The sequence below is a fragment of the Rattus norvegicus genome, chromosome 18 (assembly GCF_021556685.1).
Source record: "Rattus norvegicus strain SHRSP/BbbUtx chromosome 18, alternate assembly SHRSP_T2T, whole genome shotgun sequence".
NCBI classification, from domain to species: domain Eukaryota; kingdom Metazoa; phylum Chordata; class Mammalia; order Rodentia; family Muridae; genus Rattus; species Rattus norvegicus.
Window position 1 is genome coordinate 62,870,952 of NC_141551.1, and position 14,044 is coordinate 62,884,995.

General features: G+C 48.9%; 1 protein-coding gene across 2 annotated transcripts in view; it reads left to right on the top strand.

Annotated features, from left to right (window-relative positions):
• Window positions 1-14,044, top strand: part of Impa2 (inositol monophosphatase 2) — a 33,443-nt gene that overhangs the window by 16,373 nt on the left and 3,026 nt on the right. Inside the window, exons 3-7 of one of the 2 annotated variants that reach the window (XM_087592245.1) lie at window positions 2,533-2,640; window positions 5,049-5,094; window positions 6,690-6,798; window positions 11,753-11,861; window positions 13,030-13,181. In XM_087592245.1, the coding sequence (XP_087448371.1) occupies window positions 2,533-2,640; window positions 5,049-5,094; window positions 6,690-6,798; window positions 11,753-11,861; window positions 13,030-13,181 (524 nt within the window). 2 annotated transcript variants of the gene reach the window in all.

Consider the following 14,044-nt stretch of genomic DNA (forward strand, 5'->3'; position numbering starts at 1 on the left):
GTTGAAAAGTGCTGTCATTAGGTCTTCCTTAAAGGTTTAGTGGTATTCAGTAGTGGATTCGTCCAATCCTGGACTTGTGGAAAACTGCTTCAATCTCATTGTCTGCCTGTGTGAACTGTTTATATCTTCTGGGTTTAATTTGGGCAGGTCTATAATTAGAAAATTTGTGAGTTTCTTTTAGATGAAAATCTGGAATATTCTGTGGTCTCCTGGATTTTACTGGAATCTGTTCTAACAACTCTTTTTTCATCTCTAGTCTTATTAATTTGCATTTCTTCCTTTTGCTTGGATAGGCGCTTGTCAGTTTTGTTAATCTTCTTTAAAGTGGGGCTGGGGATTTAGCTCAGTGGTAGAGTGCTTACCTAGGAAGCACAAGGCCCTGGGTTCGGTCCCCAGCTCCGGAAAAAAAGAACCAAAAAGAAAAAAAAAAAAGTTAAAGAACTAGCTGTCTGTTTGGTTCTGTGTTTTCTCCTTGTCTCTTTCACCCACTCTGGTGACTTATAGTCATCAATACCCTCCTGAGTGATCCATACAAGATGGCGAGGTTGTCTGAAGCTGGGGAAAAGTCACTCAGTATGCCCTGCTGCCTTCTGCCCCCTTCTGCCCCCTCGAGGTCATGGTAGCCTGTGCCCTGTGGTGTGTTCAGCACAGAGCCATCCATGTCTGTTGGACGCTTAAGTCGGTCAGGACATAAAGCAGCATCCTTGACATAGGAAAGCCCTTCCCTGCCACCCAAGCTGGACATTCGTGTCCATTCTCTTCCTGCTGGGCTTCACCCTGTGGGCCAGCTGGTGGATGCAGAGCTGCAGCTTGGGAAGGGAGGACCTCGTGGTATCAATCAGCTCCTTCATGGACTGAAGAGACAGTCGTGACTGACGTAACACCACACTCAAGTGCCAGAAGAGAAGAAAGTCTCAGAAGCAGCCAATGGTCGAAGTCACATGGGGAACTTGTTACCTCTTGACTTGAGGTGTGTCTTTTCACCATTTTTATCTGCCTGGTCCTCCATTCAAGGGTGCTTTGGCACCCATTCCTTGTGTTTTTAAGAGTTCAGTGTGTTTTGAGGGGCCTAGAAAGATGATTCATTGGCTAAGAACAACAGCATTGGCTGCTCTTCCAGAAGACCTAGGTTCAATTCCCAGAACCCACATGGCAGCTCACAACTGTCTGTAACTCTAGTTCCAGGGGACCCAACACCCTCACATAGATATATATGTAGGCAAAACACCAGTACATATAAAATAAATAAGTCTTTAAAAAAATAGAGTATGGTTTGTTTTCGTTGAAAAAAATTTTTTTAAAAAGTGACTCTAGGACACTTTAGGAATATCAAGTACCTTCAGAAGACAGTTCTGGGAATGGTATGACTCTTAAGTCTTTGTCCTATGGCCAAGCATTTGTCACATTTAGTGTCACCTAAGAGGGCCCCTTCTCTCTGAGCCTACATGTGGGTAGAAAAGAAGTAGAAGGAGCTTCCCTACCTTTGGCCTGGGCAGCTGGTGCTTGTTGGCCCCATTTGTACTAATGACATCCCCTTCTGTGGTGGTTTGAATACGCTTGGCCCATGGGAAGTGGCACTATTAGGAGGTGCGGCCTTGCTGGAAAAAGCCTATCACTGTGTAGGCGGGCTCTTTGCAGGCTCCTAGTGCTCAAGCTCCACCCAGTGCTGACGAGAAAGCCTCCTCCTGGCTCCTTCAGGTCAAGGTGTAGACCTCTCAGCTCCTCCTCCAGTACCATGTCTGCCTGGTTGCCACCATGATGATAATGGACTGAACCACTGAAACTGTAAGCCAGCTCCAATTAAATGTTGTTCTTCACAAGAGTAGCCTTGGTCACGGCAACAAGAATCCTAACTAAGACACCTGCAAATATTCAGCTTAAGGTTTTGTCTCCTAGTAGGATAGAGATCACACTCCTGAGGAAAGTTAAGGGAGCCTTATTTACATAGGGCCTTATAACAAAGGAGGGGCCAGCCCAGAGCCCCCTTATCAAGAACCTCTGATCTGGAGACAGCCAGAGTGGCCCTGAAGGAGCATGTCAAGGTGACACTATGAGGACAGGGTCTGCTTTGACACTGAGGACAAGGGGGGCATGAAGCATCCTGCTAACTCTACTGCTCCCTTGTCCAGCTCTTATTTTCTCCCAAAGGGGAGCAGAGACCAAGGAGGGAAGAGTAAAGGGTCCAAGTGGGGAAGGGAGATGTAGGTGACCGTTTCCCTTCTACGGTCCAGGTTCTGCTCTGCACACTAGCAAGACCTCTTGGGCCTCTGCTGCCTCCCCTCCATCTGTAGCTCCATGCTGAACTGGGAACCAAGTTTTGCTTGCCTCTGTGCTCTTTCAGGTGCTCTGCACTCCCGCATCTCTGCCTGGCCTGCTCCATTTCCCCTGTGTGCCTCCAAAACTGCAGCTGTGAGAGTCAGTCTGGTGTGGGGGGTGTTTTGGTACTGGGGCTGGAACCCAGAGCCTTGTGCCTGCTACATACGCTCGTCTGCTGAGTGTTGGACTTGACTCAGGCTGAGCCCCCTGCCCCAGCAGGTTCATTGCAGAAGAGGCCACAGCCTCCGGGGCCAAGTGTGTGCTCACCCACAGCCCGACCTGGATCATCGACCCCATCGACGGCACCTGCAACTTTGTGCACAGGTAAGCAGGAGCTGGGAAGCATGAAGTTACGGGGCTCTGTGGGACCCCTAGGTTTTCTTTACAATAGCATAAGCATCTAAAATACTTACGTAATGTAAAATATTGTAAAATATTGAAATTTCTAGTCTTGTTAAGAGGAAATCAGAACTTGATATTTTTAAAAGGTTTTCTATTTATGACTCTAAAGAATATGTAAGGAAAATCTGTCTTAGAAAAATTTTTGGCAAGGCATGTTGGCACGTGGCTTTTAATTTTAGTATTTGGGAAACAGAGGTAGGTAGATTTCTGAGTTCCAAGTCAGCTAGGTCCATACAGTAAGACCTTGTGTGTGTTCGTGTATGTGTGTGCATGTGTGTGTGTGTATGTGTGTGCATGTGTGTGCGTGTGTGTGTGTGTGTATGTGTACATGTGTGCGTGTGTGTATGTGTACTGTGTGTGTGTGTGTGTGTGTGTGTGTGTTATGTGTGTGTGTTGTAGGGGGTGACTACTTATGGTGGTGAGCACCTGTAATCCCAGCATTTGAGAGGTGGAGATAAGAAAGTCAGAAGTTCAAGGCCAGCTTGAGCTATGTTTTGGGGGATTCTTTATTTCTTTAAGTGTTTTTGGTTACTCCTGACCTATAGCACAAAGGCCAAGATAGGATCACAAGTTTGAGATCAATTTTCCCTATACTTAAATATTTTACTATACTTTAAAAACTGGAAACATAATTGCCTAAGAATGAAGCTCATTTGGGAGACTGTTTACAGCTGTAAGACACTGAATTCCATTGTGTTGCGGCTCCTTTAAGAAGTTGCCCCTAGAAAACAGGTAGAGTTGGAGCAGGAATCCTGGGCCTCAGGTACAGAACCAAGACATGCCAGTGAGATTTGAGAAGTCATTCTCTCAGGAGCCAACCTTGTGGCTGCAGATAGGGCTTACAGGAGTAAGCCTGAAGGCCTACCAGTCCCTAACGGTGACAGGTATGAGAGCTATGTATACTTGCTGAAAGGCACGTAAAAGGAGCCAAAGACCCAGCCACACAATAGGCATCATGGCTTCCCTGGGGGCGGGGGGGGGGTGTTAGCTTGCTGTTCTCTGCAGATATTTCTATGCTGCGAGCACTTCCCCACTCATACTCAAAAGTTACTATAGGGCACGTTGAGGAAGTAACGTGAGCAGAGCTGGGTGTGGGGCGCCTAGCTCTCTGGCCTCCGTGCTGTGCTTATCTGCTGAGTAGCACACGGTAAGCATGACCACTGTAGTGCCCGTTGCCTTGAGAACCCAGTCGTGCATGAACAAGGGGACCCTTTTGATGCTTCGGAGCAGTGCCATCTGCTGCCACCAGGCCGTCACTTCACGCTTCGCTAAGTGAGGCGCCTTTCACCTCTGAACCGTTTGTCACCCAAGGTGGTCATAACGGGGATGCAGCGGCTACACCACATTCCAGCTAAAGGCCACGATGGTTCGTGCTAAGGTGTCCCAGGGCTCTGGTGTCCTTGGGATCTACAGTACTTCCTGATCTGCAGCCCTCGGGGAAATCCGGGCTGGAAAGAATGTCCTCTGAGAAACAGGCTCTAATATTGACCTGACAGTTCCAGTATATCCAGGCCACAGCTGGGCCTGAGACCTGAGCCATTAGAAAGGCTGCGGTGCTGGGCCACAGCCAATGAGGCTGAGGAAAAGCTGAGAGATGCCTGCCTTAGGACGCGCGCAGGGAGACTCGGCCCGGCCTTTGAGGGTTTCTGCACAGGGTTCTGCCCACTCGTGGTCTGGGTTGGTATTTTCCCCAGCCAGTTCACAGTACTTGGTCTTTCCTGGCCCCTTCCTGTTTTTTAAGTCTCACAAAGGAGAGACTATTTTGAAACACAGCAACAAACTGGCGAAACTAAAACCATGGTCAAGCTGTGGCATCAGAACCATCCCTCTACCGCTGGCTCACCCTGCTGTTGCCTTCTGGGAGCTCAAACCGGAGACGGGATGGGGATATTATTGGCATTGTCGAAAGGTCACATCTGTGTGGTGGCTGCAGTCCAGGGTCTGTGATATCATCTACTGGGCCCTCCACATACATTCTGAATTTGGGGTTGGTCTTTTGCGAATTCTCTACCTGCTTAGGTTGCTGAGAACCAGGACTGTGGTTATTATAGTCATGTTGATTAGTATTATGTGGTCGCTGTTAAGTTGCCTCAGTCTTACCACGGCTCCCAGAGCGCTACGGTTGCTTTAAGTTCGCTATTTTACAGCATGGCGAGCTGAGCCTGTTTATTTTGGAAGCAGTAAGTGAAACTGGAAAGTCATTTTGAAAATCAAACCTAGCCAGAGTGCCGAAAGGTCCTTGTGGGGCGGGAGGGAAGCCTTCACACAGCTACACACAAGAGCTTTTGAGAGCCAGTGTTCTATGTAACCCATTCTGCCTTCCCTCACAGATTCCCCACTGTGGCAGTTAGCATCGGATTTGCTGTTCACCAGGAGGTAATGCGGCCCTCCTTGCCTGGTTTCAGTTTCTGTGTTGCTCTTTGACACTTACCGTAACCGTGACTAGTGTGTCGGGGTGTGGGTTTGGGTCTTATGTCTCCTGGGGTGGACTGGCTCTTTTTTTTTTTTTTTTTCTTCTTCCGTGGTCCAGTCATAGCTGCTGTGGAAAGCAATGTTCTGAGCAGATGGCCCGATGAGTCTCCATCTGACCCCTAGAGCGTGTGATCTAGTCACAGACAAAAGACAACTCCTATTTTTGGATGACATCTCAATATTTCATTAATTCTTCTTTTCCTCCTGGCTATTAGTATGAGAATGTGGCCCTATCAGGATTCCCAGGGACTTTCTGGACTAAGCCATGGCGTGAGACCTAAAAGAAAGGCAGACAGAGGGCGAAGGCTTATGCAGGAAGACAAGAGCCTTCATTTCTTGTAGTCATATGAGCAGAGTTGGGGTACAATGTCTCCTACAACTGCCCCCATTCAGAGCAGTGTAGCAATATCGACGAATGTTCCTCTCATGGGGACAGTAAGTTTGCATTATACCTCAGGGTATATACTTTTGGTATATTGGTAAAACTTTTCAATATTGCCAGTTGGGTAAGGAATTGATGATCCATCGGTTTCTTTGCATCATCACAGAGATCTGTTAACATTAATGCTCTCCTAACCACCAGGTTATTATAATAGGAGTCAGGGCTGCCAGGAAAGAAAACTGGGGCCACAAAGCTCAGACAGGTCCTTGTCCTGGCTGGGCCGTCCTATTCTGTCCTGCGTTTCTAGTTCCAGAGCACAGGAATACTTCTAATCAGTCATGGTCCAATCCAGGAATCAACTCTCCCTTCCCCACAGCTCACTGGACATTCCCCTTGATAATGGGGCCTCATCACAGGTGACCACACAATACGGTGACGCCTAGATCTGGATATCATGTTGGGGCCAGGGGTGGGGGTAGGTGTAGGGCAGGTAAGTATTGCTAGAGAACCACGGACTGTCGGGAAGCCCCTTCCAGAAATACAACTTGTTCTATAGGCTGAGTGGCGAAGATTCTAAGGGCTGCCTAAGACTCTGCTAAGGCACTGAAGATGACCACCCTGAAGATGGGCATATGGTACCAAGCACAGACACATATTCACCCCAGGGTTGTGAGAAGCAGGCAGAGAGAGACAGGAGTGCTGGACACAAGGCTTATCGCTTCCATATTGACCTCTTCCTCCTGCTAGCCAGTGGTCATGCCCCTGGGGATGTCTGTGGGTTCTTTACTTACCAGTAACGTGGAGGATACCTAAGAGTTGTTTTTTTTTTTTTTTTTTATTCAGTCACAATTATGGGTGGAGAGGGGAGAGAGTTCATTACGATAATTTTAATACTCTTATTAGTATTAATATAGTTTTGATATGTTCGTTTATGAAACAGCTCGCTTTCATGACCAGAAGTAGTTCGAAGTCTGCCTGTCTCCATTCCTCTTTGGAAGACAATTCTGTCCCCTTGTCACAGTGCTAGTTCCTGCTCTAAGAGGAGTGTCCCTCTTTAGATCACTGTTGCCTTTGTGTCAAGAAGTGACGTTGTCCACTTTCTTCCTGCCCCCTCTAGCTGGAATTCGGAGTGATTCACCACTGCACAGAGGAGCGGCTGTACACCGGCAGGAGGGGCCAGGGCGCCTTTTGCAATGGCCAGAGGCTCCAGGTCTCCAGGGAGACAGGTGAGCTTCATCCAGCTCTTTTTGGGTCGTTTCAGATAGAGCTAGATGCCCAGGGACTATTACACATAGTGGTGGCCATCTTCTTCTTCTTTTTTTTTTTTATTTTATTTTATTTTATTTTTTAAAGATTTATTCATTTATTATATATAAGTACACTGTAGCTGTCTTCACACACACCAGAAGAGGGCATCGGATCTCTTTACAGATGGCTATGAGCCACCATGTGGTTGCTGGGAATTGAACTCATGACCTCTGGAAGAGCAGTCAGGTGCTCTTAACCGCTGAGCCATCTCTCCAGCCCTGGTGGCCATCTTCTACAGAGAGTGCTAGCTCTTTTTTAGGAATACAGTGTCCCTAGTGGAAATCGACAACATTTATTCTGTGTAGGTGCTCAATACTTTGAATACATTATCAGAGCCTCTTGTATCTATTGTCTTTAAAATGGTAGTTACTGGTGAACAGTTTGGTCTGGTGGGACCAAGAGAGCGGCTTAGACCAAGGGCCCGCAGAGCATCCAGGCACAACTTGGTGGGGGACCCATGACCACAGCATGTATCTGGTCTCTGACCTTGCTGTTGGAAGCGGAAGCACGGTGGAGAGGAACAGTGTTTGAACGTGCCCCGGGGCCTGCCACCAGGATTATGTCTGTCCTTTGTTTTCCTTAAATGTAGAGGTCTAAGGACATTGTTTGCTTGCAGGAGGTAGCCCATGGAATGGCACACCGAGGGTGTTCTCTCTCCTCCACCCTTTAACCCACAATGATTAAACTAGTAGTTTGTTTTTGGTTTGTTTGTTTTTTTATCGGGTATAGGATAGGTGTGGTAGGCAACAGATAAAGCCAGGGTTTTTTGTGTATGTTGGCCAAGGTGGAGACATGGTAGTGAACAGAGTCAGGGAAGAAAAGGGATCCTAGAAGAGCAGCCAGCCGTGGAAGAGGAAGACTTTCAAAGCCCCTGAGTGGCCACGTAATTGAGTTTGGAAAGGCAGTGAGGATGGGAGCGAAGCTGGCCGTGGAGTGGCTCCCCTAGCATCCCCTAGTTCCTTCTGCAACTCTGAGCAGGACACGGACGGCAATTGCAGCCTCTGCTCTTTACGTGTCAGAGGCCTCATATCATAACGTGTCCCAGCCTCAGTCCCTGCTTTCTGTTGGCTGACACTGGCCTCAGTCCCAAGATGTCAGCACTTGACTCTCAGCCCGTCTACTTTCTTTACCAGCCATTTCTCTGTGCCTGTTGTTGGTTTATCTTTTCACAGTTCCTTCCTCTCATCTCCCTCCTGGGTAGCTTCCTGGTTAACACTGGCATGCTGAGCCAGCCTGTGAGCATCTAGCTTACTGTGTGAAGGCACAGTGTGGATGTGCTCATAGGCCCGTGGGGAGGAGAGGTTGCTGGTGAGAGTCCCGCATGGACCCAGATCGGGGGGCTAGAACTCACAGGAGCCCTGTGAGATACCCCAGCAGGACGATTGGCAAACCAGCGCTCTGAGCCCGGAGCGGGCCAGGAAAAGCACCTTGCCCCATTTCTCCTTCTGCCAGAGTGTTTAGTTTGGCTGTGGAGTGATGTTAATTCCAGCCATGCTGGCAAAAGGCATCCATCCAAGCCTAGCTGGGAAAGGCAGGGAGGAAGCCAGCCATTAAACATGCCTGGGTGAACTTTGCTCCAGTTTTCATTTGATAGGACACTAAACTATTCACACGCCCGCTTCCTGGTTGACTGCCTTCACAGCTCAGTCAGGTGGTGACGGCTCGCTCTGATGGCTCCACCCACCTTTGCTGTGCTTGCTCCTAACCCCAGAAGGGCGAGACTTGGCCTGACTTCCCTCTGCTGGGCCCCAGGAAACACCCAGAGCAGAAAGAAGCTGCTTGCTGTCTCTAAAGCTCCTGCCCCTACTGGTTACCTGCCTCCCTTCTGCCTCCTCGCACTGCCACGCTATGTCCTTACCTCACCAAAGCACGGTTGTGACTTGGAGTCCGGGTGGTGAGCTGTTCTCACCTCTGGTCACAGATGTCAGAGTGCTCGCACTGGCTTCAGGTCCCCACTCTGATGCCTGAGGCTGTACATAGAGCAGGCAGCATCTGGTGGAAAATAATTAGTTACAAAGGTGGGACGTGGTCTTGTAGGACTATAATCCAGTACTTGGGAGACAGAGGCAGGTGATCTCTGTGAGTTCAAAGCCATCCCAATCTGCATGGTGAACCCCAGGACTGCCAGAGCTGTATACTAGAGAGACAATGTCTCAAAAAACAATCAGCTGGGAGTGTTGCACGCCTCTAATCCCAGCACTTGGGAGGCAGAAGAGGGCGCTTTCTGTGAATTCAAGGTCAGTCTGGTCTACAAAGTGAAGGCAGGACAGTCGGGGTTCTGCTATGCAAAGAAACCCTGTCTTTAAAAAAAAAAAAGAAAAGAAAGTGTGCTCTGATTGTATAGGTGGCAGGGGTGTGGTGCTGTGTGCTTATAATCCCAGCACATGGTGGGTGGAAGCAGGAGACCTCGAGTCTTTAACTGTTGGAAAACATACAAGTTTTCCAAAGTTCTCTTAATTTTTGAAATGGGCTCTCACTGATAGACCAGGCCCACCCTGAGCTGGTAGCGTCCTCTCTCTCTGCCTCTTCCGTGTCGGGTCACAGGCATGCACTGCCTCCCCTGACACAAGTTCTCTCAGGTTGTAAGCCCCACTTGAGTTTATGTCTGGTGGCACTGGTAACAGAAGTGGCAGGCTCACTTTTTCTTTCTCACTTCCAAACACTCAAGGCCTAACAATCTTAGTTTATCAAAATCCTTTGGCTACCTGTTTCCTTACTGTAAAGGTTATTTCCAAAGAAAAAAATACACACACACACACACACACACACACACACACACACACACACACACACACACACACACAAATTCAAGATTAATGCATTTGATGATGTTCATAGCTTCCTAATTGGGAAGGACATCTGCTGCCAGTGACTTACATAGGAACTTCCTGCCTATTAGCGCCAGCTGGGATGGTGACATCACCGGTTACCTTGCTGGAGACACCACCACCTCCCATTGTTACTGTTGTTTTCTGGATGTGCAGGGCAGTGAGGATTGATACATTGTATCTTGATTTAATGGGGGAAGTGCTCCTAATAGAGCTGCCCAGGGGAAGCAATGAAGGTCGAGGGTCGCACTTGTGATGAGAGTAGAATCCTAGTTGACATCTCAGGGCAGAATCATGGGAACCGTGCCCCGATTCCTGTGTTCTCTACAGATTATCATTGTTCTTGCTACTTGTCACCTCTTCTTGTGTAGAATCTCTAAAATGTCCCTGCCATGTGCTGGCAGAGTTGGTGAACAGTAAACTGTTCAAAAGATGGATTTTCTTTTTACGACTGGATCTCACTGTGTAACCCGTTCTGGCCTTAAAACCCCAATCTTCCTGCCTCACCTTCTGAGAACTGAGATTACAAAAGGGCAGCCATACCTGAGATGGGTTGGTTTTTTTTTTTTGGTTTTCTTCCACACGTAAGGGATTTTCTTTTTCTTCTGGACACACATGGACCTTGTAGTGTTTTGTTTTAGGGATTTGGGGTTTTGTTTTCTTGTTTTGTGGAGTGTTTTTTGTTTGTTTTTGTATCCAGACTCCAGAACCGAGCCAGTTCTGGGGGCATAGTTCTTTGAACATTTCCTATCTTTTCTCACTTCAAAAAATTATTTTTTAATTATAATCCACAGTATTTTTTTTCCCTAGCTCATTGCTTCGTGTTCTGTCTTTTGGGACATCTATAATTGGAAATTGGTGTCCTTTACTTAAATCCGTAACAGGCAGATGCCCTCAGAGTCCAGAAGAGGGCATCTAGTCCCCAGAGGCTGGAGTTATGAGCTATCCATTGTGGGTACTGGAAACCAACCATAGCCCGGGAAGAGCAGGAAGTATAACCGCTGAGCCATCCTCCCCTCAGCCCCTAGTTCATGTTCTCTTTATTTACTATCTGAAATATTTTCAGGTTTGTTTCCTAAGCTCTGCGCCCTCTAGTTTTGAGTCTTGCTGTTTTTCATGCTTTTTCTGTCCCATGGGCAGGTCTTCAAGTGCCCACTGACTGTCGACATGTTACTCTGCCTGTTTTGTTTGCCCTCCATATCGTTGTGTACGGGATTCACCATAGTTCATTGCAGTGTAAAACATGAGTTTGCTTGTATAGAAAGGGGCAAGGGGCTCTGGAATATGGAAGATTCTGCCGGAGGTGTTATACTGAATAAGGGCTGCAGTACAATACCATCGTAGAGGCTGGTTCCCCGTAGTCATGTGGTAGCCAAGGTTTTAACCTGGGCACACCTACTATGACTCCACCCTGCCCGTGGTGTGACCTTCTGAGGTAGAACCAGCTTAGCATCTGTAGCAAAGCAAGGACAAGCTGCTCCTGACCCTGCTACAGTGAGCCTCAGCCATGTTCCTGACCCACAAGCCAGGCTTGTCACCCCCTCATATTTCTCATAGCTGTCATTGGCGCGAGCACTTATATGGCCCCTGGTAAAGGTAGCCATGAGTTTCCAGATGTCGGCCCCTCTTCGTCCAGATCACGACAGATCACGTTCACCCTCTCCATCGGAAGATGTCCATTTCTGTGATCAGAGCAGACAGACAAAAGTTTTTAAACCCTCATAGCAAGATTTATCTGGTGAGGTGTTTTCTCGTCTTCAGTCATGGCATACTGCTGTTATGACAGCTATTTTTATACACCACTGGAGGTCTTTGTGTCCCTCTGTGTGACGGAGCGTCCCTGAGAGGAGACTGGCAAGGGTTCTTCAGCAGGCAATCCCAACCAACACAGCTCCCCGGGGTAGTGACAACTTGAATTAGAGCAGGTTAGACCACCTCTGCCCATCACCGCAGAAAGACCACATAGAATCAGCCGCTCTTGAGGGAACTCAGATGATTCCGTTAGAACCGGGGCTTCTCGTTGACGGGGACTTCTTTCTTGCAGATCTCGCAAAGGCCTTGGTTCTGACAGAAATCGGGCCCAAACGTGACCCCGATACTCTGAAAGTATTCCTGAGCAACATGGAGCGGCTGCTGCACGCCAAGGCTCATGGGTACAGGTCCTCAGTCCCGTAGCCAGTGGGTTGAAAACCAAATATGCTCTTGGCTAAACACTCCCAAGGCATGTGAAGAGGAGGCACGGAGAGGTAGGACAGGAGGCTGCTGGCACCAGGCTTGAGGCACGCCATGCACCATCATCCACCGAACACTCTGGCTGTCAGGTGTCAGGAAACAGATGGGTCCTGTGTCCTAGTCTGTATTGGAAAGCTGAGTAGTGAAGCATGGGTCCCTCCATCAGTGAACCTTATGGATCTTTAGAGTGTCTCAGTGGCCTTGTGCTGGACCATGGGTGTCTTTCTTAGATACCTTTCTATTGCTATAATCAGACTCCATGACCAAGGCAACTTACAGAAGGGTTTATTTGGAGCTCACAGTTTCGGAGGATTAGAGTCCACGACCGCCATGAGAAACGTGGCGGCAGGCAGATGTGGCACTGGAGCAACAGCTGAGAAACTCAAGAGAAAGAACTGAGAATGGGGTGGGCTTTTGAAACGTCACAGTTCGCCCCTGGTGACAGACTCCCTCCAACAAGGCCACACCTCCCAATCTTTTCCAAAAGTCCCACAAGCTGGGGACCATGTACTGAAATAGACGTGCCTCCAGGGGCCACTCTCCTTTAAACCACGGCGTCTGACCGTTTGAGGTTGTGTCTGGCATTCCCGTTTATACACAGGTTGGGTCACATTCATAACTAGCCTAGGACTAATGGGATCTACTAGCCGCAGGTTAAGCAGGCCTGCTAGATAAACTTTGGTTATTTATTTCTCCTACATGCTTAGGTCAAAATTACTTCACCCTCCCCTCCCCCTCATCTATGTGGCAACCACCAGCCACTTGAAGGCCCTGCGTGTAACCTTCTAATGTTCAGTAGAGTAAGAACTTCAGGCCTCTCTGGCTGCCCTGGCCACAGTTCACACTCAGGAGCCCCTCGTGACCGGGTCTTAGTGCATGCAACATGCTAATGTCGTTGTGGAAAGGTCATCTGCCCGGGCCATTCACTCCAGGCCTGCTCTCTGCAGCCTGAGCTGTTGGCAGAGTCCCATGACTTCATTCCTGAGAGCTGAATGTGCCTAGCAAGGGGTGAGGGGTCAGGGTCAAGCATGCCTTGCCAGGTGTCCCCTCACTCACCGGCATCTGTCCTCCCACCCACCCACCCCACAGGGTCCGAGTGATTGGCAGCTCCACCTTGGCGCTCTGCTACTTGGCCTCGGGGGCTGCTGATGCCTATTACCAGTTCGGCCTCCACTGCTGGGATCTGGCAGCTGCCACAGTCATCATCAGAGAAGCAGGTGGCATTGTGATTGACACCTCAGGTGAGCTCTATAGCCTTGGGCTACTCTCCCCTCGATGTACCCAGCGGCAGACACCAAAGCAGGTGACACTGAATAATGTACCCAAGATCAGAACCACATTGGATTCCTCCACTTCCTCTGAATTCTGCAGATGGAGACCACACCAGGGTGCGTGGCAAGCAGTGGCCATCCATGGTGGGCCTTGGTTCTGCCCTTCCGACACTTGGCTGGTAACAGAAACAGCCACATTCCACACTCACCACCACCCACACTTTCCCGTGGCTTCTGCAACAATCCCGTGGGTTAGACAGAGCAGACACTTCCCCACGATCTCAGCTCAGAGCCCAGAGCCGGGACAGCCCAGTGCCCAGCAAGAACTGTCCTGTTCTTCTGCCTTTGTGCCTCCGAGTCCCAGGCACTGGTCTTTCTTTATAGAGCATACCTGAGCTCCATTCGAGTCTGCTCATCCACTGAAGACCCGAAACCCTCCTCCCCTCAGTTCTAACAGAGATGGTTAGACTCGTTTTTCCTTCTTGATTTTAGAGTTTGTTACTGAAAATGCCGTGTCCCACTTTTAACTGTTGGGTGTAGGACGTGGATCTCCTGCAGTCTAGCTTCTACCTCCGTCCTATTTCTCTTTCGAGAGACTTGAATCTCCTGGCGATGTACAAAAGTGAAGTGGTGCTGGCCTTTGGCAGTGAACTGTACAGGATGAGCTCACACTAAAAAGCACCTTGAGGCCCAAATCTGCATTTTTATCGTGCACCCAGGAAGGGGCATGGGAAATCTGGGAACACAGGCATGGCCCTCCCAGGCTCACTGAGTCAGGGAAGTACATCATCCCTCTGCTGTGTGTCAAAATACAGGATATCCCACCCCCATCC